The 27,302-nt window shown below is 38.3% G+C and overlaps 1 protein-coding gene and 1 long non-coding RNA gene across 3 annotated transcripts; one reads left to right on the top strand and one right to left on the bottom strand.

The window, feature by feature from the left end:
• Positions 1 to 2,402: 2,402 nt before the first annotated feature.
• On the top strand, positions 2,403 to 5,799 carry LOC311089493 (extracellular calcium-sensing receptor-like; the record flags this gene model as incomplete). The annotated part of the gene is made up of 6 exons (XM_084124216.1): positions 2,403 to 2,611; positions 2,777 to 3,065; positions 3,142 to 3,894; positions 3,991 to 4,218; positions 4,623 to 4,746; positions 4,895 to 5,799. The coding sequence occupies 6 exons, from the start codon at positions 2,403 to 2,405 to the stop codon at positions 5,797 to 5,799; spliced, it is 2,508 nt and encodes an 835-aa protein (XP_083980342.1).
• Positions 5,800 to 12,661: 6,862 nt separating this feature from the next.
• Positions 12,662 to 26,920, bottom strand: LOC311090017. 2 transcript variants are annotated; one of them, XR_014607814.1, is made up of 4 exons: positions 26,643 to 26,920; positions 26,396 to 26,569; positions 26,159 to 26,247; positions 12,662 to 12,824 (listed from the first exon to the last, which is right to left on the bottom strand). It is a non-coding gene; the product is annotated as an uncharacterized lncRNA (long non-coding RNA). The 2 variants fall into 2 exon arrangements; XR_014607815.1 differs by having other exon boundaries at positions 26,425 to 26,569.
• Between the last annotated feature and the right edge of the window lie 382 nt (positions 26,921 to 27,302).

Raw genomic sequence — 27,302 nt, 5'->3', positions numbered from 1 at the left:
GAGGATCTACCCCGACGGCCGGGTGGAGGCAGCAGCAGGCCGTCGGGGAAGGATGTGCCGGATGGCCTCCATCTGCTTCTGTACAGTGGAGAACTGTTGGGCGAAGTTCTCCACCGCGTCGCCGAATAACCCAACCTGGGAAATGGGGGAGTCCAGGAACCGAACCTTGTCTGCTTCCCTCATATCCGCCAGGTTGAGCCAGAGATGGCGCTCCTGGACCACCAAAGTCGACATCGCCAGACCGATCTCACGAGCTGGTTGCAGTGCGGAGCTCACGATCTGCACTACTCTCGTGCATGTCCATGAGTGCCTGGGCCTGGTGAAGCAACGCCATGGCATGCAGCGAATATGCGGCCTGCCCACAGGCCTTGTAAGCTCTGCCCGCCAAAGCAGACGAGAACTTACAGGCCTTAGAGGGGAGACGAGGGTCTCCCTTCCAGGAGGTAGCGGTCGCTGGACACAGTTGCATCACAACAGACCGCTCCACTGGGGGGATCGCCTCGTAACCCTTATCCGCACCTCTATCGAGGGTAGTGAGGGAAGAGGAGCTACCAAGCCTGTTTCTGGCAGAGAAAGGTGCCTTCCACAACCTAGTGAGCTCTTCATGCACTTCAGGAAAGAAAGGTACCGGAGCGGCGGGCTGAGAACCAGACCGGCCCGCTCCAAGAAACCAATCATCCAACCGAGATGGTTCGGGACACGGTGGAGTATTCCACACGAGCCCGACCGCCTCGGCGGCCTTCCTGAGCATAGCCGTCATCTCAGGATCCAACATCGGCGTCGCCACCCTCCCGGAGGAGGGCAACGGCACAGAGTCTTCCTCTGTCAAATCAAGCTCCCCCTCTGATGCTGCGATGGACATCCCATCATCCGGAGTCGCCCCAAAAGAAATGTCCGGTCGGTCCATCACAGAGGGACCGGCGCATTCCTGCTGAGCTTCCCCCGGCTGCGATGCCTGAGAAACGGGAGGGATCCACGGGGCCACGCCGGGCGGATTACCCCTCACCGTAACTCTCAGATCACCCGTACCCTGCGGCATTCCAGGTTTCCCCTGGGAGGTTAACCCAGGGGGTGCTCTAGAACGGGGCAAAGGCACGGGGACTACACTTCCGCGTTTGACGGAAGCGAGTCTCGATCTTAGCACCGAGATGATTATATCCCCGCAATGAAGACATGAATCATCCACAAGAGCTGCTTCAGTGTGCTGAATGCCCAGGCATGTGACGCAGCTCTCGTGGCCGTCAGAGGACGACAGAGACCGACCGCACCCAGAAACGCACGGATGAAATGGCATCTTGAAAAAGACACACAAATCACAACCGTGTTTGATCTTTTAGAAATGGGACCCGTCACCAGTGCCAGAGCACACAGGGGAACAACCGCGGCAACACTCAAAAGTGAAGCACTCACTACTTCCGCCCTCAACCGCGTCAACAAAACACTCTTACTAAGAAGAAAATGCTGTGGAAACAGCTGAAGAGAGCTTCCATAGCTCGCGACCACCGCTGCAACTGCTGTAAACACCGACACCAGGAGAGTCTTCCAGAAGAACACCGGCACACTCGTTGTATAGTTTCTCGATCAGAGACCATCAGAATGAACCGATCAGCTCCGAAAGTGAAAGACAACTGGTAGGTGCATCCACTTCCGTGTTTATACCCACAGGGTAGGCAGGGCGTTGATTACGTACCTGCCAAATCTTGTTGGCTTGATTTTAAAAGTAATCAGAGTGATCAGGCTCACTAGGCGTTATCCCATACAGTCGGTATACGATCGACTAAGTCGAACGTTACATGACTGAAAGGGAACTCAATTTGAGCGTTCCAAAACAAAGCCAAAGAGCGGTAACTTGTGTTATGGTGTTCTGCCTTGGTTTCTCATGGGCTTTTGGAAGTTACTGTTAAGACAACTCATTATTTTCTCAAAGAAACAATGGAATTGATTCAAGATACTCATCCACATGATAAAGGAGGTCTTGAATGTGCCAAAAATATAAATAACTCATTTTTGACCAAAAATGAAGTTATGGTCTTTTGCCTTTGCCTAGAATTGTAAAACATACAAGAATGTTAAGAAGTTGTAAAAACATTTCCTTAAAAACCTCAAATGTACACTTTCCTTTACAAACACTTTATACAAGTAATATATTGTAAAAAATAAACTGAAAGAAAATAACATTTGATATTGAAAAACCCACCTACAACTTACACACTTGTGAAAAAAATCGAACTCTATCATATTAGCATGGCTCTATTGCACCCTTGCTTGACCTGACACATGTTCTGCCCTATGAGTTCATTGGCTAAATTAACAATCAATCATCCATTTTAATTATGCCTATAAAAGTGCAAACATTTTATCAAGTCAGTTGCATGGGACCACAATTGAGCTCAATCTTTGCGATGTCTGTCTTCCTTTATACACTCTTGCTTATCTTTCAATGTCATGCAAAGACAGAAAAGCCTCTTTGCCGAATGATGGGAGACCCAAAGTACCCGCTGTTATCCAAGGATGGAGACATAACTATTGGAGCACTTTTTTCAGTCCACGGTATAGAGTCATTACCTTCATTTGAGTTTACACAAAAACCTCTGCTTCTATCATGCTCAAGGTTTGCTACTTTGGAAACTACTTTATATAATCCTTACAGCAAATACGTAATATCAATAATATAATATAACATGTGGAATGTTAATGTATTTCAGATGAGAACTACAAGTTCAATTTAAAAAGTGTTTTGGTCTGTGTTTAACAAACTGGTTTAATGTTTTTACAGTGTGAGTCTAAGAGATTTTCGAATGGCTCAGACCATGATCTTTGCCATTGAGGAGATTAACCAAAGTCAAAGTTTGCTACCAAATGTTTCTATTGGCTACCAAATTTATGATACCTGTGGTTCAAGACTGTCTTCAATGAGTGCAACTATGGCATTGATGAATGGTCTAGAATTTACAACAAAAAACAGATGCAATGGACAGTCTCCTATACATGCTATCATAGGAGAAACAGAGTCTTCTGCTACTGTGATTCTGTCCAGTACCACAGGACCGTTTAAAATTCCAGTGGTAAGGTGCAATAACATCAGAAGCTGGACATAATCACCATACTAATGCCTTTTTAACTGTTTGTTTTTTTCCTCAGATAAGTCCTTCAGCCTCATGTGAATGTCTCAGTAATAGGAAAGAATACCCTTCCTTCTTCAGGACTATTGCTAGTGATTACCACCAGAGCAGAGCACTAGCTTACATAGTAAAACATTTTGGCTGGTCTTGGGTGGGAGCTGTGAACAGTGACAATGACTATGGCAACAATGGAATGTCAATATTTTTGAATACAGCCCAGGAGGAGGGAATTTGTGTGGAGTACTCTGTGAAATTCTATCGAACAGAGACAGAAAATCTACAAAAAGTGGTAGACACAATAAAAAAAGGCACTGCAAAAGTGATTGTTGCATTTCTTACCAGTTCTGAAATGTATAATCTACTTGAGCAGCTAAGTATTCAGAACATTACAGACCTCCAAATGATTGGAGTTGAAGGATGGATAACTGCAAAGAGTCTGATCATTCCAAACAGTTTTCGTGTGCTGGGAGGGTCACTTGGGTTTGGAGTAAGAAAAATAGATATTGGAGGTTTAGCAGATTATGTTATAAAAGCATTCTGGGAAACAACTTTTCCATGCCCACAGACTGAGGGGAATCTTTCTCAATATGCATTAAGTTGTAACAAATATCAGGATCTACTTGCGCTGAAAAACTACAATGAAGATGTGCCTGAACAAAGATATTCAAGCAATGTCTACAAAGCAGTTTATGCTGTGGCTCATTCACTTCACAGTCTACTCAAGTGCAAAGAACAAGCAGGTTGTGAGAAAGAACCAATACAACCACACCAGGTAAAATAAGTAAAACATAAGAGGCAGGGTAATGAAAAGTAAGAGGATAGCCCTATTTCTGTTTGAAAATGTCTTAAAATGCATTTTTCTCAATAGGTTGTTGAGGCTCTGAAAAATGTAAATTTCACTGTAAAGATGGGAGATCGTTTGTGGTTTGACAGCACCGGTGCCACAGTAGCGCAATATGAAGTTGTGAACTGGCAGAAAGACTCAAATGAATCAGTCCAATTTAAACCAGTGGGATACTATGATGTCTCACTTCCTCCTCATCAGCGCTTTGTGCTTAACACTAAAAACATAATCTGGGCTGGAGGACAGCTAGAGGTAAAGGTTAATAACATGTTTGGCCTACAGAGTTTCTTGAAACTGGAAGAACAAATTGGTAAAATACTTGTACTGTCCTATACAAATGACATAAAGGTAAGAAGAATAAATTTAAAAATAAACAATCTGCACCTGTTTTATTCACAAGATATAAAATTTGGTTCCTATATGGTCAAAAGCAACAGCAGAGTGCAGTGCAGAGCCAGTATTAAACAAAAGGACAGTACTGTGGTGGTAATGGTGATTATTTTTTGTAAAAGCACTTTCAAATGATTTTATTCCGATTTCTTTGCACCATTTAAAGATTGAAATATGCAACAGTAGAGTAGTTATAGCAAATTATAGAAATTATAACGTTCATAATTCAGTATAAATTACTAAGAGTAATGTATTTTTCTATGTAGAAGCCAAGGTCTGTGTGCAGTGAGAGCTGTCCTCCAGGCACTAGGAAGGCTGCACAGAAAGGAAGACCTGTCTGCTGTTATGACTGTATTCCATGTGCAGAAGGAGAAATCAGTAATGAGACAGGTAATCTTTATCACATTTCACAATTATAAAGTAAACCATTCCTTTTTGTGTTTCCCCTCTTGGACTTAAGTTTCTGGATGCAATTTCTTAGCAAAGGAGTTAATTTAAATGTTGTTTTTAACTACAAGTATCATTACTTTCTTTTCAGATTCAAATAACTGCAAGCAGTGTCCAGAGGAATACTGGTCTAATCCTCAGAAAAATAAATGTGTATTAAAGGTTGTAGAGTTTCTGTCATTCAGTGAAGTTATGGGTATAGTCCTAGTATTTTTCTCACTGTTTGGAGTAGGATTAACTGTGCTTTTGGCAATTCTTTTTTACAGTAAGAAGGACACCCCCATAGTAAAAGCCAACAACTCAGAGCTGAGCTTCCTGCTGCTCTTCTCATTGATTCTTTGTTTCCTCTGTTCACTTACTTTCATTGGTCGGCCCACTGAGTGGTCCTGTATGTTGCGTCACACAGCATTTGGGATCACTTTTGTCCTCTGTATATCCTGTGTTCTGGGGAAAACAATAGTAGTGTTAATGGCCTTCAAGGCTACACTTCCAGGAAATAATGTCATGAAATGGTTTGGGCCTCCTCAACAAAGACTCAGTGTTCTTGCCTTTACACTTATACAAGTTCTTATCTGTGTGCTTTGGCTAACAAAATCACCCCCATTTCCCTACAAAAATTTTAAATATTACCATGAAAAGATCGTTCTTGAGTGCAGTCTGGGTTCTAATATAGGTTTTTGGGCTGTTCTAGGTTATATTGGCCTGCTGGCTGTCTTGTGCTTCATTCTGGCTTTTCTGGCTCGCAAACTGCCTGATAACTTTAATGAAGCTAAATTCATCACATTCAGTATGCTTATATTCTGTGCTGTATGGATCACATTTATCCCATCTTATGTCAGTCCTCCTGGGAAATTTACTGTAGCTGTGGAGATATTTGCTATTTTAGCTTCAAGCTTTGGTTTACTTTTCTGCATATTTGCACCTAAATGTTATATAATTTTGTGTAAGCCTGAACAAAATACAAAGCAACATCTGATGGGAAAAGTTTCCATATAGATTGTATTCAAAAATAAACGGACATATATTAACATTGCATATTTTGATGTTAATTCTGTAACATAAATAATGTTAAAGCATGTACAAACAAACAGATTAACAATCAACCCTGAAACTTATCACATATTATATAAGTTATTCAATCACAAAAATCCAAGTCAATGTAATGTCATATGTATTTGAGTGTATTTTAGGTAAAATGTCGTTTGCAAAGACACTAAAACATACAACATTAATGTATTACCTGCATCTAAAAGGTTTTTCATTTATGTATGAGCTTTACATAAGTTTATTATGCATCCTTATTTAATCTCTGAATTTTTAATTAATGTAATTAATCAGTTGATTCTATTGTATTTATGATCAATGAGATTGTTTTCATTCATATTTATTAAATGCAGTTCGTTCATTTAATTAATTTGAAATTATAATATTTCATTCTGTTCTGTATGTCATCTCATGTCAGATCATTTCAAAAGATTACATAATTATGAACATGACTACACTATAAAATCGTAAAATTAATATAAGTTCAATAATTGTAACATCTCAAGGTAGAAGAAGATGAAGTTCCAGGCAAAGATCCAAAATACTCAATATTTATTTAAACTGACGAATACTCGAAACAGTGTGCGTGTACAGACAGAGTGCTAAACACAAACATTGACCGACAACTGAATACTGAACAGAAGGAACTTAAATACACAAGATGATAATGGGTGATGACAGGACAACAGGTGATGGTGATACTGAAGAGTGAACACAGGTGATGACGGTAATGATAATGACAATGATGAGGAAGATGATTAGCTAAACAGGTGAATGAACTAAACTAATGAAGATGATGATCTAATGAAAACAGAACTGAACTAAAGATGATGATGAAACTAATGACAAAGAAAACAAACAGAAAGTCCATGAAAACGTGACAATAATCATGTAACCATTACATCATGTAATTTTTATTTTGTTTGCTGTGGAAAATAAAAATACACCACAAACGCAGCATAAAAATCATCATAAAAGTCAAACATTTTCCAATCCATGGTCCAAATCTTAAGAATACATATGATTGTGTTAGGTGAGGAATGGAACCAAATTCAACTATCTTCATCTCCATCCTTAATAACAATTTTAACAGTCAATCCAGCACTTTTACAGATTCAAAATGTACTGCCTCAAGATGCATCATGACAAAAGTTTTACATCAGTGATATTAAATGCTCATTGGCTCTCGTGTGCTTTGTCAAGGATTGTGTCATGTCATGTGTTTGGGTGATGTGTGCATTTGAATGAGATATGTGCACCTTCATGGAGTAGATTAGGAAAAGAATTTCAGCTATTAACTACTTAAGTTTTACTCTGAACCTGACACAAAACTATTGTGTGCTGTGAGAAAGCACTAAGAGTGCAACACATCATTTGAACTAATTTGCAATTTTTGGAATAAGAATATTACAATCACGTGGTTATAACAGGGGCTGTGAATGCTCTGCATACCCAAGCATTTATTGGAATGTATTTTAATTGGAATTTTACTATTTCACCCCCATTTCCTTTAATAAATCTATTTTGCACTAGGTACACAAAATAGTTCCTCTCAGGACCTTTTGGACAAAAATGACGATGACATCAAATAGTGTGATCAAACGTACAGGTAATACAAAAACTAATTTATTACCTCATTCGTGAACATGAACAACGACATCTCCCATCGTTTAACTCTCCTTCATAGCGTTATCAAGCTTTGTCTTTGTTATTGTTTTGAAAATGCGACCTCTGGTGGCGAAAACGTACATATTGTACCTTTAACAACATTAACTTACAATAGTGAAAGACGACCTCGCTTTTTGATCACTTCTTCCCTCAGGGAGATTGCATGTCTTCTTGCGTGGCTCCTCGCATACAGCCTTTCTGAGACAAAACATGTCTAACAAAAGATTTTTAAATCAATTCATTGTTTTATTTACATGAGTGAGCAGGATGATTTTAAAACTGTTTTGAAGCAAAAATTACATGTTTCAATATCCAGTTTTTAAAAGTCTTATGAACAAATAATCAGTATGGGTTTTATGGCCTTATTTCAGGGATTTTTTATTTTATTTTATTTTTTTCACTAACCACGCATTTTCAGACAGCTCCGCACGTTAACAATGGAGCGTTTCAAAGTGTTTGAACCTGGACTCAAATATAAAGAAATGCAGTCAGTGCTTAACTCAAGGAGTTCAGTAAAGTTGGCAGTATATTCACAGATTCAAACTTCCGGGATCAATAACTTTAAACGTTGTTAAAACACAAATGACTCCTATTTACACTCATAGTAACGTAGACAACGAGCTACAATTTTCCGCAAAACAAGCTTTATAATATAAATTGATCTCTATGAGCAGGCGGCTGAGAGACAAGTCCGAAGGGATCGTCTGCAAAGTGCAAAATAGCCCAAAAAACATGTCTGCAAAAATAGTAGTGTCTGTAGTGTCACCAAATTCAGTTTACACATCAATGGTCTCCCACTGGTCATACTATAACACTTAGTTTGGCAAGTAATAGCACATAACAAATAAGTAGGCCTATTCTTTACACAAATGATATTGGTACACAGCTAACATTACAAGCTTTTGCATGATAATTGCTTAGTAAATTTGATGGCATTACACTGTATAACAGTGTGAAGTTATTTAATTTTTTGTCTAATAATGGTGAAGTTATTGATTTTGTTTCATAATAAATAATAATAAAAATTATGCTTTTTTATTAAATTAAGTGTTGTAGTATAACTAGAAGGAGAGCAGTGATGTGTGAACTGAATTTGGTGACAGTACAGTGTCATAGTGAAGTTACTGAATATTTTTCATAATATAAAATGTGCAAAAGGGTTTTGGTTTATGCAAATATCTTTGCAAGGGAATGCAAAAGTTAAAAAATAAAATAAAATAAAAATCTCCCAGTCCCATCCCAATTTTTTTCCACCACCACGTCCCTTTAGGGGCTCCGTACAAACAACACCAGATAGGACTTACAACATTAAAGAGCTTGCTGAAGAACCGAAGCTGATGCTGTTGTGTGTCGGCTTTGTAATGGATCATTACACTGATGCTAATTCAGATCATCTTCATTCAAAGAATAAGCAAAGTATATAACCAAGTTTTAAAGAAATTAATTTTTATAATTATCTTCATTATATTATCTGAAGGAAAATCATAAAAGATGATGAAAAAAAGGGTGTAGTCTGTTAAAGGAGACGAGTTGGAGGTTAATCGTTTTTCGTTTGAGATTCAAACCTTGGGAGTACACTATGAAGATCATTGGAATCTTTAGATGTGTTAGCTCTGCGCAAGGAAGAGTTGTGGCAATTGAAACAGATCGGCCTACTGAAGTTCAACGAGACGCCAAATGGGTTTGGGGATTTTATTTCTACTCCCTTTTTACTCATCTGCTGGCATAATTATTCTTGAACAAAATCCCTCTTTGAATCTTGACAATAGGAGAGATCAAACAGCACTATGTCCACGCTTTTAATGCTTCCTTCGATCTCCCATCCCTTCACAACGTAGACCTTGCCCAAAAGAACCCATCAAGATAAAACATTCAATTGAATTATTTAGTTTGGAGAAACTTTGTTTTGGTTGAGTATTTTTATTTTATTTTTGTTTTTTTCCTCTTTAATAAAAACTCTGATCGTGAGTTTGTTTAATTGTATGCATGATCGATCTGAAATAACAACTCTTATATTTGGAACTTTTTGAGAGTCCTTTATTATGTTTAAATACTGAGTGGGGTCATTTTTTTATAATTTTTTTGCGACAGTTATTTAAAGGGATACTTCAGGATTTAGCATTAAGCTTTGTATTAGTAGAAAACCTGTAGTATTTTCGAATTACCGTGCTTTCCACCCTCATATCCCCCTGAGACGAGAGATTTATGTATTTTTTGTCTGGAAAAAATCCTCAGATGACGCAAAAATCGTCATTTTGCGTCATCAGAGGATTTTTTGGCCAGAGGCTGTAGACTACAGCCAGTAGTAGGGGCTGTCCCGCATGTTTTCAACCCACCCATAGAGAGTGGAATCTCACTCACAGAATGTACACATAGTGTCAGCCATCTTTTTTTGGAAGCTAAGCTAGCAGGCTCTTGTTCTGTGGAGAAAGCTGAGTAGTAGGGGTTACCATCCTCTTTTTCCCGGACATGTCCGGCCGTCGAGATCGTCCAAAATGTCCGGGATTCGGCTTTTGCTTTCTGCAGTCACCATTCATTGTTTACATGCACACCTTTTGTTTCAGTCTAACTGAATTCATTCCGATTGGTGAATCTGAATGTAAAGTTTACATGAACGCTAAACAAGTGATCGGTTGATGTGCGTTTTAACATTGCTAAGAAAATTCCTGCTCCTCCGTGAGAGATATGAGACTGGTGCATCTCACAGGTTTCGCTCATCAGTAATCGCGCCACCGGCCTCTCATCGTTCTCCCACGGCCCTCAGTCTCGTCCTGCTCGCCACAGTTCACATAATGAATGGCGACTGTAGAATGCAAAAGCCGAATCCCGGACATTTTGGGCGATCTCGAAATCCCGGGCAGACTCATCACGGAGACTCACTAGTAGCCTAGCCTTGTTGCGCTCTCTTACCGGTAGGTGTGGCTTGGGAGTGGCCTCCTAGGGCAGCGAAGCAAGTGCATTCTGGGAGTTGTTGTCTTTCATCCACATAAGCCAAAAATACATCTAGAAAGCTCCAAATTCAAAAATAATTTCACATTTCTTCTACATAAATGACCCATTTTAAATACACATTCATCTTTCCATCTTTTCCCTTCACTGTCTGGCACCTGAACTAAAACTTTAAATTATCCGTGTGGTCGCGCTACAGCTTACCTTTGTAGCTTCCGTGGTGCGCCGTCACACAATATGTGATGACACGATGTCGATCAAGATTTAACTAGTTTCACATGTACTTCAGATGCTGTCATGCTGGAGGCTTTCCCCAAAGTGGCATCATTTGACGCAGCTTGAGTTCCATCTTGATCAGACACAGGTAATCACACGCTTTCTCTCTCTCTCTCTCTCTCTCTCTCTCATAATACTCTACTCAGTTATACTATAACTTCACTTAAGCAACCCAAATAGAACTAGCCTTAGCATATTCTAATTAGTAACAGAGGCTTAGGCTCAACTGTTAAACTATCAACTTGAGAGTTAATTCCGTGGTAGTTCCGCACACAAAAGTTTTTTTTTTTAAATTTTATGACACTCCATGGTTGTTTCTTATTTAAATACTTGATCCATTGAACTTTCGTATAAAATCAATATCACACTCGTAGCCATGCAATATTAGCCTGGCAAGCCAGACCTACATCAAGATGTTAGGTCTGGCAACTCACCATAGTCACGGCTCAATCCGAGGGGCGGGATAAACGGCTGTCTTTCAAATTCCCTCTGCACGCAATAGGACAGCGCTTCAACCAACCAGTAACTAACTAACGTAACTAACTAACGTTAGTTGATAGATTCAACTTTTGCCATATCTGGCCGGCAAAACTACGAACACATCTTCATTTTTTTAAGAATGACTTAAGTGCCGTTCTTTGCTCTTTTCTCAAAGAAAAACTTAACTCCAAGTCCTCCAGAGTCGCGGCCAAAGCCGATTGGAAAGACTGTTCTCCAGCAGCAGCCACCATTCTTTGTTTTCAAGTAGCAGGGAACTGTCGCAACTCTGTCGTCATTATGTTAAGCCCGCCCCGCCTACTCTATACACAACGTGATTGGCCTGACCCAATTTAGGTTTTTGCAGCTCGAAAGTCAATGGAGAGTTGCTAGACTACCCTGGAAGCAAAATACATTTTGCTGCCGCTAGGGTGCATCTAGATTTCTAGGCTAATGCAATATGGCTCTATATCAGAAAAGTTGTGATTACCTATGAATCACAGCCATGCAGATATAAAGCCATATCACACAGCTACGAGTGTGGTATTGCTCATGTAACACTACACAATGCACACATATATTTTGATGTTGCAGTGTAGATATTTGTCTTCAAAACATGCACAAATTATGATGGTGCTAGCAGTGGTAATGTAGGGCCCCTCTGAATGTTAAAGGGTTAGTTCACCCAAAAATGAAAATTCTGTCAGTAATTACTCACCCTCATGTTGTTCCAACCCCGTAAGACTTTCGTTCATATTCGGAACACAAATTAAGATATTTTTGATGAAATCTGAGAGCTGGCTCACTCCTTCATAGGCTGCTGGGTAATCGATATCTGCCATCCCAGAAAAGTTAGTAAAGACATCGTTAAAATAGTCCAAGTGACTACAGTGGCTCAACCTTAAGTTTATTAAGCGATGAGAATACTTTTTGTGCGCAAAACAAAACAAAAATAATGACTTTATTCAACTATTCATTTTCTTCTGTGTGTGCCTCTGAGTGAGTTCACGTAGTGTAACAGCGCAGCACTTCTGGGTTTTACGTCAGAACGTAGGCTTACTATTGGCCAGCATCACACGCATCACACACGACCAGCGTCGGCCAATAGTGTGCCTACGTTCTGACGTTCAACCTTTCGACTGTCGAAAGAGTCTTTTGTTCTTTTGTCAAGTGACGTGACAGCGTATTGGACACATAAATTAGTTAATAATTCCCAAACTTCCTTACAAACAAGCACATAGTAAGTTTTTTTTTTTTTTTTTTTTTTTTTACTTTTACAGTTACATGCTGCATTTCTGGTCTCAAATTGTAGCTTTTTTATTTTTTACAATTTGTAATTTTTTGAATTTCTGTCATGATGGTTCTTTTCCACAGCACTGAATGTGAGTGGTCTATATGGGGGTTATTGTGTCAGAAATGTGTGCTTCCGGAGTGTGTGTTTATGACTGCAATCTGCTTGTGTGACAAGGAGGCGAATGTTTTTCAGGATGTGTTTTTATTATAGCAGGATAATGTCCACAGAACGATGAAATTATAAAACAGAGGAGCGCTGGAGACGGGGGTTCAGAGACGTGGCGTTTCATGGTGGGCTGAAGCGTCCATAATGTCTGTGGGAGAGAATAAAAACGGGGAATGAGTTTAAGAAATAAATCTCATTGTTGGTAATAAATAAAAACATACATACACACATATATATATATATATATATATATATATATATATATATATATATATATATAGTTTTATGGTGCGTAATTTTAAACACCTTTTAATAAATAACCTTTTTGCTTATTTTATTCTCTTTAACCTCGCTCCATCCAGAGACAAGCTATCAGTAGTTTTATTACCCCATAAATCTGCATTCTTGCTGTCTCACACACACATGCACGCTAGAATGAGCTTGTTCTGTTCCATTCTAGGATCTTTAACGCAGTTATCACAAATATTGGTAAGAGACCTATCTCTTTATATCATTTCACTCTTTTTAAATAAAAGAGCATGTTAGAAGTAATTTATACTCTTTCTTTTTTTTTTTTTTTTTGGTCTTTAATTAGTTATTCTACACTGTTGGTAAGATACAATGTTTTTTTTTTCTTTCTTTTTTTTCTTAAAGGTAATTCTACCTTCCTTCCTTTCTTATTCCACTAAAATCTAATTCTTCTTACTCCAAAGCTCATTTTCTAATAACCATACTGTATGTTTATCAACTTTAAAAAAAAAAACTTTATTAGTAATTAAATCCTTAAAAGGTTTAGTTGATAATAATATGTTTAATTTACATTGCACCTTTCCCAAGCTCAAGGACGCTTCACAATAACAGTAAAGAACAAACAATCAGTTCATACTTAGATGGACAATATACATTTGCCCAGTCCAAGACATGAGCGATTGCAGTTGCATATCATATTACAATTAAAATACAAACAGAAACAATTACAAAACAATAACAGAAACAAAAACAACACTATTTACAGTTATATTAGTAATACTATTAGTAACACTATTTAGTAGTTAATTTCTTATTATCCAGTTTTATCTACACAACCTGACGTTTGTCATTATATTGTTTATTTTTCTCTTTATCTTTTCGATTTACATTAGTTAAATTATTATAAAATAATATAATATATAAGTTATATATAACTTTTTATTCCATCTTATGTCCTTATGATTTGCTCTAAAGAAACTTTTTAAAGTTCCTACTGCACATTTTCCAATTACATTGCTTTCTGGTGCATACCGCAAGTCTTTGTGCAAAACAGTATGTTTTCCAGATAACCTCTAACTGTCCTCTAACAAAGTATGTTATATTATCAACCCTAATATTCCCGGGTCTAAACCATGCTGTCAGTAACTCCTCTATTGCTTTTATAAAGGTATTTGCAATAGTGTCTTTTACGGTATTTGCCCAAAGACTATCTACTGCTACTAATATATATTTATTTTCCAACTTTGACCTAGGATTTAAAGGTCCAGCTATTTCCAATCAACACCCTTGGACGACTATTTCTGGTGTGATTCTAACATAATCACTTCTTATAATTTGACTCAATTACACAATTCCCCTTCTCACACAATTTCCACACCTTACTTGAACTTGTCTATATTTATTCCTCATATCAGGAATATTAACCCTTGTGTGGTGTTCACAACCCAATTTCACCTGTGGTGTTCCCGGTCAAAAATGACCGGACTATAAAAAATAGCTTATAAATCAGTTGTTATGCAATATTATCACCCAATATTGGATTCAATCTTTTTGTCCACTTGTTCTCTTTCAGTTAGGACTGGTTTTATATTTCTATTTGCATCTGATTAATTGTAGGCCTCATTTATTTGATAGTAGGCATCTCATTTTTTGAGTAAAAAAAACATTATTTTTGAATAATTTTGGAAATATTAAATGAAATCTGAAGAAAATTGGCACTGTTGATCACACTAGTCTACTTTAATATTTCACCAGGAATTTTGTTTTGAAAAACTTTTATTTTGTACAAAATGGCACATTGTCACTCTTGTGGTGTTCCCGGTCAAAAATGACCGGACTACAAAAAATAGCTTATAAATCAATCATTATGCAATATTATCACCCAATATTGGATTCAATCTTTTTGTCCACTTGTTCTCTTTCAGTTAGGACTGGTTTTATATTTCTATTTGCATCTGATTAATTGTAGGCCTAATTTATTTGAGAGTAGGCATCTCATTTTTTGAGTAAAAAAATATATATTTTTGAATAATTTTGGAAATATTAAATAAAATCTGAAGAAAATTGGCACTGATGATCACACTAGTCTACTTGAATGTTTCACAAGGAATTTTGTTTTGAAAAACTTTTATTTTGTACAATATGGCACAAAATGGCACATTGTCACCCTTGTGGTGTTCCCGGTCAAAAATGACCGGCCTACAAAAAATAGCTTATAAATCACTCGTAATGCAATATTATCATCCAATATTGGATTCAATCTTTTTGTCAACTTGTTTTCTTTCAATTAGGACTGGTTTTATATTTCTATTTGCATCTGATTATTCGTAGGCCTCATTTATTTGATAGTAGGCATCTCATTTTTTGAGTAATTTTTTTATTATTTTTGAATAATTTTGGAAATATTGAATAAAATCTGAAGAAAATTGGCACTTTTGATCACACTAGTCTACTTTAATTTTTCACCAGGAATTTTGTTTTGAAAAAACTTTTATTTTGTACAAAATGGCACATTGTCACTCTTGTGGTGTTCCACTGGGCCATTGAGGGCCACTGTTTCAATTGGCCATTGAAAGTGAATGGGAGAGACATGTGTTAGAAGTCCATGAAGAATATCTTTACATCTGAGTGATGGATTATGGTGAGTTTGGGCTCTTTTTAATCTTAACAATCTCATGTAAATAATGATGTGCCATTTTCCACAATTTATGCATGCTTCATTGAGTTATGAGTTAAAACGTGACATAAGTGCTAGGCTACATCTATATTCAAGGCTCTGTGAGCGCATGTGGGGGTTTGTGTGTTACAACTCAATTAGGAATATCTTTAGATCTGAGTGATGGATTATGCTGAGTTTGGGCTCTTTTTAATAGTGATAGTCGACTGAAAATAATGATGTACATTTTTCTACGATCTGTGCATGCTTCGTGAAGTTATGAGCGAAAACCAAACATGAGAGCTTCATGAGTATATACTTGGCTAGGTGTGTCTGTGGTATTTTTTGTGTTAGAACGCCATGAGGAATATCTTTAGATCTTATTGATGGAATATATTGAGTTTGGGCTCTTTTTAATCGTGAGCTCCTGCTGTAAATAACTATGTGTCATTTTTCATGATCGATGTAGGTTTCATGAAGATACAAGTAAAAAGGCCAAGTCTAAGCTACCTTGATTGGCTACGTGAGTCTGTGCGTCTGTGATATTTTTTTGTGTTGTGTCCATGAGGAATATCTTTAGTTCTGAGTGATGGATTATGTTGAGTTTGGACTCATTTTAATTGTAAGCATCTGCTGTAAATAATGATGTGTCATTTTCCACAATCGGAGCATGTTTCATGAAGTTACGAGCGGAAATGTTTCTAAAATTCAGCATCCATACATGGTTTACACATGGGTCTCTTGAAGGGCTTCTTTTAGAAAAACCTCGATCAAGTTTAGTAAAAAAGCCTGAAACAATTATGCTTGTTGTATTCTACTCATTGAGACCTTTCAAATGACATATGACACAGGACTATCAGAGCTGTATGATGTATTTGACATATTGCTGAATGTAATACAAAAAAGTCGTTTATAAATTATGATTTTTTTTATTTTTTTTATCGGCAAATAACTCAGCACTACTTAGGAGTTTATCAAATTGGCTACATTCATTGTAAATTTCAGACTCTAAGCTTTCAAATGACACCTATTTTAAGTTGATCAAGGTAATAGTTTTGAAAAATATTATGATTATTTATTTCACAGCTAGGTGGCGCCTGCGGGGGTACACTCAGTTTTAGAGTGATAACTCAGCAGTCGTTAGGAGTTGATCAAAGTGATTAGATGCATTAAAAAGCTGAGATTCTAAGCTTTAAAATGATACATATTTTGTGTTGGTCCATTCATTGGTTGCATTGGTCTCTCCCATTCACTTTCAATGGCCCATTGAAACAATGGCCCACAATGGCCCTCAATGGCCCAGTGGAAAACCACAAGTGTAACTCTGTGCCATATTGTACAAAATAAAAGTTTTTCAAAGCACAATTCCTAGTGAAAAATTTAAGTAGACTAGTGTGATCAACAGTGCCAATTTTCTTCAGATTTTATTTTATTTTTCCTAAATTATTCAAAAATAATGTTTTTTTTTACTCAAAAATTGAGATGCCTTCTCTCAAATAAATGAGGCCTACAATTGATCAGATGCAAATAGAAATATAAAACCAGTCCTAATTGAAAGAGAACAAGTGGACAAAAAGATTTAATCCAATATTGGGTGATAATATTGCATAATGATTGATTTATAAGCTATTTATTGTAGTCCGGTCATTTTTGACCGGGAACACCACAAGAGTAACAATGTGCCATTTTGTACAAAATAAAAGTTTTTCAAAACAAAATTCCTGGTGAAATATTAAAGTAGACTAGTGTGATCAACAGTGCCAATTTTCTTCAGAATTTATTTAAAATTTCCAAAATTATTCAAAAATAATGTTTTTTTTACTCAAAAAATTAGATGCCTACTCTCAAATAAATGAGGCCTACAATTAATCAGATGCAAATAGAAATATAAAACCAGTCCTACTTGAAAGAGAACAAGTGGACAAAAAGATTGAATCCAATATTGGGTGATAATATAGCATAACAACTTATTTATAAGCTATTTTTTGTAGTCCGGTCATTTTTGACCGGGAACACCACAAGAGTGACAAGGTGACAAAACTCCCCCTAAAAAATTAAGAAAATTCTCACAAAACATTTCAGAAGTAGTTATACCATTTGTGAAAAAAGTCACTAAGTTTCAGTCCAAAGCGATAACATTAACTAGTATTTTCGGGAAAAAGAAAATCAACATCAACAAAATCAATCAGCGAACACCACATGAGGGTTAATATAATTATCTATATTATCATTTTTAGGTTTACAGAATATTTCATATAATTGTATATTTTCTTAATACAACTCGTGAGCTTAGAATTATAAGGTTCTATCTCCGTTTAGGGTAGTTCTGAGATATTGAGCATCAAAGTTTTTACATCCCAGCTGGCAAAACAGCTTGTAGTATATAATATAATATATAATAGTATAGTATACATCAAAGCCAAGCAAGTTTGTAAGAAAAAAAAAAAAAAATTTATTTTCAAAGAACATGGACATGTTCAGCTACAGCTAAACAAAAAATGTTTTCTTCACATACTACACCCTACTCTGTACTGTAAAAAGATTTAGGAAGCATCTTACATACATTAAAAACGGTTCATTTAGTAGATTAAAACATACAAAATATTCTGTAACATCATGAAAGTTATGTTTTCATCCCTTTCCACCCCACCCCCTCTGTGCTCTGAAACATTTTAAAAAATGAAAGATGGATTAGATAGAAAGAAAGATAGATTAGTTAGAAAGAAAGAAAGATAGATTAGTTAGAAAGAAAGATAGATTAGTTAGAAAGAAAGATGGATTAGTTTGAAAGAAAGAAAGAAAGAAAGATGGATTAGTTAGAAAGAAATATATATAAGAAAGAAAGAAAGAAAGAAAGATTAGTTAGAAAGAAAGATAGGTTAGTTAGTTAGAAATAAAGATGGATTAGTTAGAAAGAAAGATGGATTAGTTAAAAAGAAAGAAAGAAAGAAAGAAAGAAAGAAAGAAAGAAAGAAAGAAAGAAAGAAAGAAAGATGGATTAGAAAGAAAGAAAGAAAGAAAGAAAGAAAGAAAGAAAGAAAGAAAGAAAGAAAGAAAGAAAGATGGATTAGTTAGAAAGAAATATATATAAGAAAGAAAGAAAGAAAGAAAGAAAGATGGATTAGTTAGAAAGAAATATATATTAGAAAGAAAGATATATTAGAAAGAAAGAAAGAAAGATGGATTAGTTAGAAATAACGATATATTAGAAAGAAAGATATATTAGAAAGAAAGAAAGAAAGATGGATTAGTTAGAAAGAAAGATAGATTAGTTAGAAAGAAAGAAAGAAAGAAAGAAAGAAAGATTGATTAGTTAGAAAGATATATTAGAAAGAAAGAAAGAAAGAAAGAAAGAAAGAAAGATGGATTAGTTAGAAAGAAATTATAGATTAGTTAGAAAGAAAGAAAGATGGATTAGTTAGAAAGAAATTATAGATTAGTTAGAAAGAAAGAAAGATGGATTAGTTAGACAGAAAGAAAGACGGATAAGTTAGAAAGAAAGAAAGAAAGAAAGAAGGAAAGAAAGAAAGAAAGAAAGAAAGAAAGAAAGAAAGAAAGAAGAAAGATGGATTAGTTAGAAATAAAGATATATTAGAAAGAAAGATAGATTAGTTAGAAAGATAGAAAGATGGATTAGTTAGAAAGAAAGAACGAAAGAAAGAAAGAAAGAAAGATGGATTAGTTTGAAAGAAATATAGATTATTTAGAAAGAAAGAAATATTAGTTTGAAAGAAAGAAAGATGGATTAGTAAAAGACGGATAAGTTAGAAAGAAAGAAAGAAAGAAAGAAGGAAAGAAAGAAAGAAAGAAAGAAAGAAAGATGGATTAGTTAGAAATAAAGATATATTAGAAAGAAAGATAGATTAGTTAGAAAGATAGAAAGATGGATTAGTTAGAAAGAAAGAAAGAAAGAAAGAAAGAAAGAAAGATGGATTAGTTTGAAAGAAATATAGATTAGTTAGAAAGAAAGAAAGATGGATTAGTTAGACAGAAAGAAAGACGGATAAGTTAGAAAGAAAGAAAGAAAGAAAGAAGGAAAGAAAGAAAGAAAGAAAGAAAGAAAGAAAGAAAGAAAGAAAGAAGAAAGATGGATTAGTTAGAAATAAAGATATATTAGAAAGAAAGATAGATTAGTTAGAAAGATAGAAAGATGGATTAGTTAGAAAGAAAGAACGAAAGAAAGAAAGAAAGAAAGATGGATTAGTTTGAAAGAAATATAGATTATTTAGAAAGAAAGAAATATTAGTTTGAAAGAAAGAAAGATGGATTAGTAAAAAAGAAAGAGATTGATTAGTTATTAAGGATAGATAGATAGATAGATAGATAGATAGATAGATAGATAGATAGATAGATAGATAGAAAAGGTTGGAAGATAGATAGATAGATAGATAGATAGATAGATAGATAGATAGATGCCATCTTTCGCCAGCTTCAAATGTCCGGGCTAATGTCCAGCCCTTAGCTCTGTGTCCAGGCTACAGAGCTAAGAGGTGGGTTTTGATTGGTCCATCCGTGTTCATTCAGGGTTTTGATTGGATATTGAATCTACTGGAGATAGAACCTTATAATCCCAACTCAGTTTATGTTTTGTGAGATGGAACCTTTTTATTTTATTAATAACTACCAACTGTGGCGAGCACGACGAGATCGAGGGCCGTGGAAGGACGGCGCGAGGCCGGTGGCGTGATTGATAATGAGCGACACGTGCGCGACGCACCGGTCTCGCATCTCTCACGGAGGAGTGGAAGCATAAAGGAGGAGCGACGACAGTGAAGAGCGAGAGAGGAACAGGCCTGTGTTTTAGTTGATGTTTTATTTCTGTTTTGTGTGGCCAGCAGTCGTCCGTGAGGGGCTGCTGGCTTTTACTTTCATTTTGTATTTGGTTTATTTTTATCATTAAAATATGTTGAATGTTCGCCGGTTCCCGCCTCCTTCTTCCCATAACATCTGAACCCCGTTACACTAACAAAATATTTTTTTTACAAAAATAACACCACGCAGGCATTAATAAACACCTAATGGATCAGATTATGTCAAAAACTCAATTTCGACCAAAAGTGGAGATAGAACCTTATAATTCTAAGCTTACAAACTGTCTCGTTTTCTTTAATTATAATTCTTCTTCTTATTCTTGCTAATTTATCTACTTCTTTGTTTCTTAAAGCTATCTCTGTGTTTTACTTTGAATGTCCATGCTGATAAATCACTGCTAGGTCCAAATTCCTAACTAGATCATTAATCTTCTTCCATAATTCACTATGTTCAACAGGTTTTCTGTTAAACTTAGCATACCTATTCTGTCTCCAAATGTCTAAGTTTTCATTTAAACTTGTCTCAACCTTTTTGCTATCCGTTATAATAATAACTTGTGTAGCATTTATTTCTTTGAGCCTTCCTAGTACTTTTAATACAGCTATAACTTCTACATACTGAGTTATACCCAGGACTAAGCCCCTGTCTCTTATTTCTTCACCCTTTTTATGTTTTATAATATACACCCAGTGAGCATTATACTCTTCAAGAGTCTTTGATATATCTGTATATACTATCGTCCCTTTAAATACATTCATATTTCTTCTGTCACATTTTACGCTCTTTATTTAATATCCTCACATTTGGGTCTAAGAGTGTATTATCCTATTGTTTCTCAAATAATTTTGGGTTTTTGCATTTTATACTTATCTTTAGTTTAATGTCCCTTCACTATTTTATTGCTATTAATTAGTTTATTCCTTTATTTATTTATTTATTCTATTAATTTTCTCTTGCAAGACCTGGTAATTCTGCATATCTTTTACTCATAGCTGCTAGTTTCTTCTCTACAGAAAGAAATTTCTTTTCTGGATTTTCCCAGCTTTAACACTTTATACATATTGGTATATTGCTCTTCTTATTCCTTGCTATTAATTAATAACCAATTAAATCTATATCTGTAGGTCAGCCTTAAGAGCCTTCTCCTCATCTCTTCCTTCTAAGAGCTTAAAATTGCTTTTTTCACTCTTGAAGTGTTTTTTCTGCCTAATCACTACAATACAATTTATTGCCTTTTTTTTGTAGGCTAGCATGCATTAGTCTATCTTTATGACTAAATTCAGGAATTATATCTTTCATATAATTCATAAGCCCCTTTAATTTTTGTATCTTTCTAACACTCTCTGGGGTTTTTAGATCTGCTATCCACTCTTTCATGGATTTCTTAATTCTTTTGTTTCCAACAGATACCTAAGATCCTAAATTAACCACATCTGCCATTACTTCACTTTTATATATTGTATATGTTACATCTTTGGTTGAAGCAGAGGAGGAAGCAGGATCCACGTGCAGTAGTCTTTTATTAAATAACCTCAAAATTTAACATATACAAGCACAAACTCAGGACTAAGACTCGGGGAACAGAACCACCGCAATGGTGCAACAATAAACAAGAACTGACCAAGACTGAACTAAACACAGGGCTTAAATACACAGACAGACAAGCTAAACAAGATAACAAGGGGGCGTGGCTAATCAGAAACACCTGGGGAGACTAAACATAACGGGGAACTGCTGAACACAGGACAGGACAGAGGAACACAGACATAAATCATTACATAACCCCCCCTCTATGGGCGGCTCCCGACGCCCCTCAAAACAAAAACAATAGTTCAGGAGGGTGGTGGAGAGGAGGCGGACCCGGGGGCGGGATGGAGGGCCAGGCCCGTGGAGCGGCAGAGGGCCTGGAGACTGTAGCAGGACGGGAGACCAGGGCGGATCAGGCAGCGCAGGTGACGAGAGTAGATCAGGCTGCGCAGGCGACCAGGGCGGAGCAGGCCATGCAGGCGACCAGGGCGGATCAGGCTGTGCAGGCGACCAGGGAGGAGCAGGCAGTGCAGGCGGCCAGGGAGGAGACGACCCATCAGGCGGCCAGGGAGAAGACGACCCTTCAGGCGGCCAGGGAGAAGACGACCCCTCAGGCGGCTAGGGAGAAGACGACCCTTCAGGCGGCCAGGGAGGAGACCACGGTTCAGGAGGCCAGGGAGGAGACCACCCTTCAGGCAGCCAGGGCGGAGACGACCCTTCAGGTGGCCAGGGCGGAGAAGACCCTTCGGGTGGCCATGGCGGTGAGGACCCTTCGGGTGGCCAAGGCGGAGAAGACCCTTCGGGTGGCCAAGGCGGAGAAGACCCTTCGGGTGGCCAAGGTGGTGAGGACCCTTCGGGTGGCCATGGCGGTGAGGACCCTTCGGGTGGCCACGGCGGAGAGGACCCTTCAGGTGGCCAAGGCGGAGAAGACCCTTCGGGTGGCCAAGGCGGTGAGGACCCTTCGGGTGGCCAAGGCGGTGAAGGCTTATTGCCCCCCCCCAAAATTTTCTTGGGGAGGTTAACGGAAGGCTCCGGGTAGGAGGAGTCCAGTGGAGAAGGCGTGTCAGGGCTGGATGAGACAGGCGGTGAAGGCAGGTCAGGGCTGGACGAGGTCTGCGACGAGGGCAGGTCAGGACTGGACAGGACCAGCGATGAAGAGGGCTTTGAGCTGAGCAGGACCAGCGGCGAAGAGGGCTTTGAGCTGGGCAGGACCAGCGGCGAAGAGGGCTCTGAGCTGGGCAGGACCAGCGGTGAAGAGGGCTCTGAGCTGGGCAGGACCAGCGGCGAAGAGGGCTCTGAGCTGGACATGACCAGCGGCGAAGAGGGCTCTGAGCTGGACAGGACTAGCGGCGAAGAGGGCTCTGAGCTGGACAGGACCAGCGGCGAAGAGGGCTCTGAGCTGGGCAGGACCAGCGGCGAAGAGGGCTCTGAGCTGGGCAGGACCAGCGGCGAAGAGGGCTCTGAGCGGGACAGGACCAGCGGCGAAGGAAACTCTGGGATGGACGGGATCAGCGACGAAGGAAACTCTGGGATGGACGGGATCAGCGACGAAGGAAACTCTGGGCTGGATGGAACCAGCGGCGAAGGAAGCTCTGGCTCTGGCTCGGCAGGACTGACGTGAAGCTCTGGCTCTGGCTCGGCAGGACTGACGTGAAGCTCTGGCTCTGGCTCGGCAGGACTGACGTGAAGCTCTGGCTCTGGCTCTGGCTCTGCAGGACTGGCGTGAAGCTCTGGCTCTGGCTCGGCAGGACTGACGTGAAGCTCTGGCTCTGGCTCGGCAGGACTGACGTGAAGCTCTGGCTCTGGCTTTGGCTCGGCAGGACTGACGTGAAGCTCTGGCTCTGGCTTTGGCTCTGGCTCGGCAGGACTGGCGTGAAGTGCAGGCTCGGCTGGACTGGCGTGAAGTGCAGGCTCGGCTGAACTGGCGTGAAGTGCAGGCTTGGCTGGACTGGCGTGAACCGTCTCTGGATCAGCAGAAATGACGTGAACCGTCTGTGGATCGGCAGAAGTGTTGTGAACCGTCTCTGGATCGGCAGAAGTGACGTGAACCATCTCTGGATCGGCAGAAATGACGTGAACCATCTCTGGATCGGCAGAAGTGTTGTGAACCGTCTCTGGATCGGCAGAAGTGACGTGAACCATCTCTGGATCAGCAGAAATGACGTGAACCATCTCTGGATCGGCAGAAGTGTTGTGAACCGTCTCTGGATCGGCAGAAGTGACGTGAACCATCTCTGGATCAGCAGAAATGACGTGAACCATCTCTGGATCGGCAGAAGTGTTGTGAACCGTCTCTGGATCGGCAGAAGTGACGTGAACCATCTCTGGATCAGCAGAAATGACGTGAACCATTTCTAGATCGGCAGAAGTGACGTGAACCGTCTCTGGATCGGCAGAAGTGACGTGAAGAGGCTCAGGTTCTGGCGAGAATGCACTGGCGAGTGGTGTAAGCACTGGAGTTGCCAATATTAACGTGGGCATGATGTGAATTGGCTCAGTGTTTGGTAATACTGTGAGCTTGCGTGGCTCCTCATTTGTAAAGCCCACAGTAGCTGATGAACCGCTCCAAAAAAGGGCAAAGTTAATAAATCCAGCAAGCGAGCCTCGAGGTCCATCATTAACAAGTTTTGACTGGTAATGTTTATTGAGCCCATAACAATAAAAGTCAATGAGTGCGTAATCTGGAAAGTCGATGAGGTGTGAAAGGTCTAGGAAATCTCGGGTGTGGTCCTCCAGTGGTCGGTTACCTTGACGGAGCTGAAGGATGCGTACTGCTGGATCCATTGTATGGGTCAGTTCTTCTGTTACATCTTTGGTTGAAGCAGAGGAGGAAGCAGGATCCACGTGCAGTAGTCTTTTATTAAATAACCTCAAAATTTAACATATACAAGCACAAACTCAGGACTAAGACTCGGGGAACAGAACAACCGCAATGGTGCAACAATAAACAAGAACTGACCAAGACTGAACTAAACACAGGGCTTAAATACACAGACAGACAAGCTAAACAAGATAACAAGGGGGCGTGGCTAATCAGAAACACCTGGGGAGACTAAACATAACGGGGAACTGCTGAACACAGGACAGGACAGAGGAACACAGACATAAATCATTACAGTATATTCACTCACATATATATTCATTTTTAATCCAGCCTCGGCAAGCCAATTAACTTAAAACCTTTTTTATGGTTTCAATATGCTTTTTTTTTTTTCATTTATAACTAATATATCATCAATATAAACTTACACAGGCAATTCTTTAATAGAAATACTGCTGAGGAATTTACATATCCCTTTGGTAATCTTTGATATACGTAATGTTTGTTATTTACAGTAAAAGAAGTCTTTTCTTGACTAACCTCTGCTAATGGAATTGACCAAAAGCCATTAGCCAAATCCAATTTTAAGAGAAATTTACCTTCCCTCAATTGTTCAACCGCATTAATACCATAACACCTATCTGACTTTGTTACTCTGTTTAATGCTTTATAATTTGTTACTTATATACAGGACAGTAGTCCTTACCAGGGGGCTTGTGTCAAAATGATTTACGACTTTGACCTTTGACCTTTTGACAGGTTGAACTTCCTGTGACCTTTTATGATTGATGGGTTGAACTTCCCGACTGGGGTCATGGGATTAACCTTTGCCCTATCGATCATGTAGTATGACAGTTAGTTTCCCCTATTTGAATAGAACAGATGTTTTGAAGGATAGTTTTGCCCTATTTGAATAGAACAGATGTTTTTGACGGATAGTTTTGGCGGATAGTTTTGACAGATAGTTTTGACGGATTCAAACAGCCGGTGTCATGTTCTATGTGTGTGTGTGTGTGTGTGTCACAGACAACAAGCTTTGTGTCATGTGTGTGCGTGAGTGTGGTGTCATGTGTGTGTGTGTGTGTGGTGTCACAGGCATCCCCCAAGCATCGCGCTCCCTCCCACCCTCGCATTCCAGAGCAACGGGTACTGACAGCTGTTTGGTCACTGTGCTGAAACAACTTCACATCCTTTTTAAAGTAAAATCTATACTGAGACCAATTCTTTGAGTTTTAGATGAATAAAAAAATCATCTTACATAAACATTCTATCCTCTATATAAATGATATAATCTAAAACAATCAAACTAAAGTTGAAAACACACTGTTCCTTAAAAGTGTAAATGAAATCTTTATAAAATAAATATCTTGCTAAAACGTATATAATGAAATGCTTATAAAAATAAAAATCATCTTACATTTTAGAGAGAGTTGAAGTATGTCCTACCACATCATTGTCCATGGACGTCACAAAAATGCAATGTATGAAACGTAGTCACAGCTCCATCTGTTGGTTAGAATGAGCTATAAATTAAAATAAAATATCTTGCTAAAGTTGAAAAACACACTGTTCCTTAAAAGTGTAAATTAAATCTTTATAAAATAAATATCTTGCTAAAACGTATATAATGAAATGCTTATAAAAATCATCTTACATTTTAAAGAGAGTTGAAGTATGTCCTACCACATCATTGTCCATGTATGAAACCGAGTCACAGCTGTCTGTCTGTCAGCAGTAAGAGAAGGGCGCGCGCTCGTCTATGCGCGCCCCCCTATTCCTGCGAGCCCTCTGACATCTGAAACACGATTCCTGAGCAGTCTATATCAGACTAACAAGTTGAAAAATATAATCTGATGTTTTAAAAGTATATAAATGAAATGGTTACAAAAAAATATACTGACCATTTCTTTCAGATAGACAAAATCCATCGGAATGTTTAGAGAGCAGAAAGCGCCCCTTTTCACATAACCTATGACCTGCTCCAAGAATCAGGCTGCGTCTTTTATCTGATGGTTTCTTGTCCGTGAAAAACAGGTGCCAGCAAAATTAGCGCATGAAACGTCCGAATCATAATCTCTTTAAAATATACTGCTAATTAAGGCATCGTATCTCATGCCTCACCCGTCGAAAACATCCTTCGCCTGTCATGAGTAATGGCGTTTGTGTGTGCGAAAAACTGGTACAAGTTTGATTAATGAGACAGGGTTATGACATCGCTCTGATTCCACGAATTTGGACCATTCCATTCGTGGAACTTTGGCTCCATCTAGTGGTCATTTTTTTACATTTTCACATTTTACACAGTCACCTGTATAAATGCAATTTGATGGTTGTGTGTGGCATCATTTACTCCAAAAACTTTTGCGGACGACTCTCATCCCTGCACACCTCCGAGAAAATGAGTGAGTATTTTTCTCATTTTTATGCTAAGCTGTTTTATTTATAACTTTGTTTATACAAAAGGGAAAAAGACAGTTCATTAGTGTTTAAACATGGATTATAGTTTCATCTGCCGTAACGGCTGATTCATATAAATTATGCTATGGTCTTTGATCGTTTAT

This window comes from Abramis brama (assembly GCF_963993115.1).
Source record: "Abramis brama genome assembly, chromosome: 9".
Lineage (NCBI taxonomy): Eukaryota > Metazoa > Chordata > Actinopteri > Cypriniformes > Leuciscidae > Abramis > Abramis brama.
Note: the sequence above shows the minus strand (reverse complement) of the source record. Positions and strands in the feature narration are given on the sequence as shown.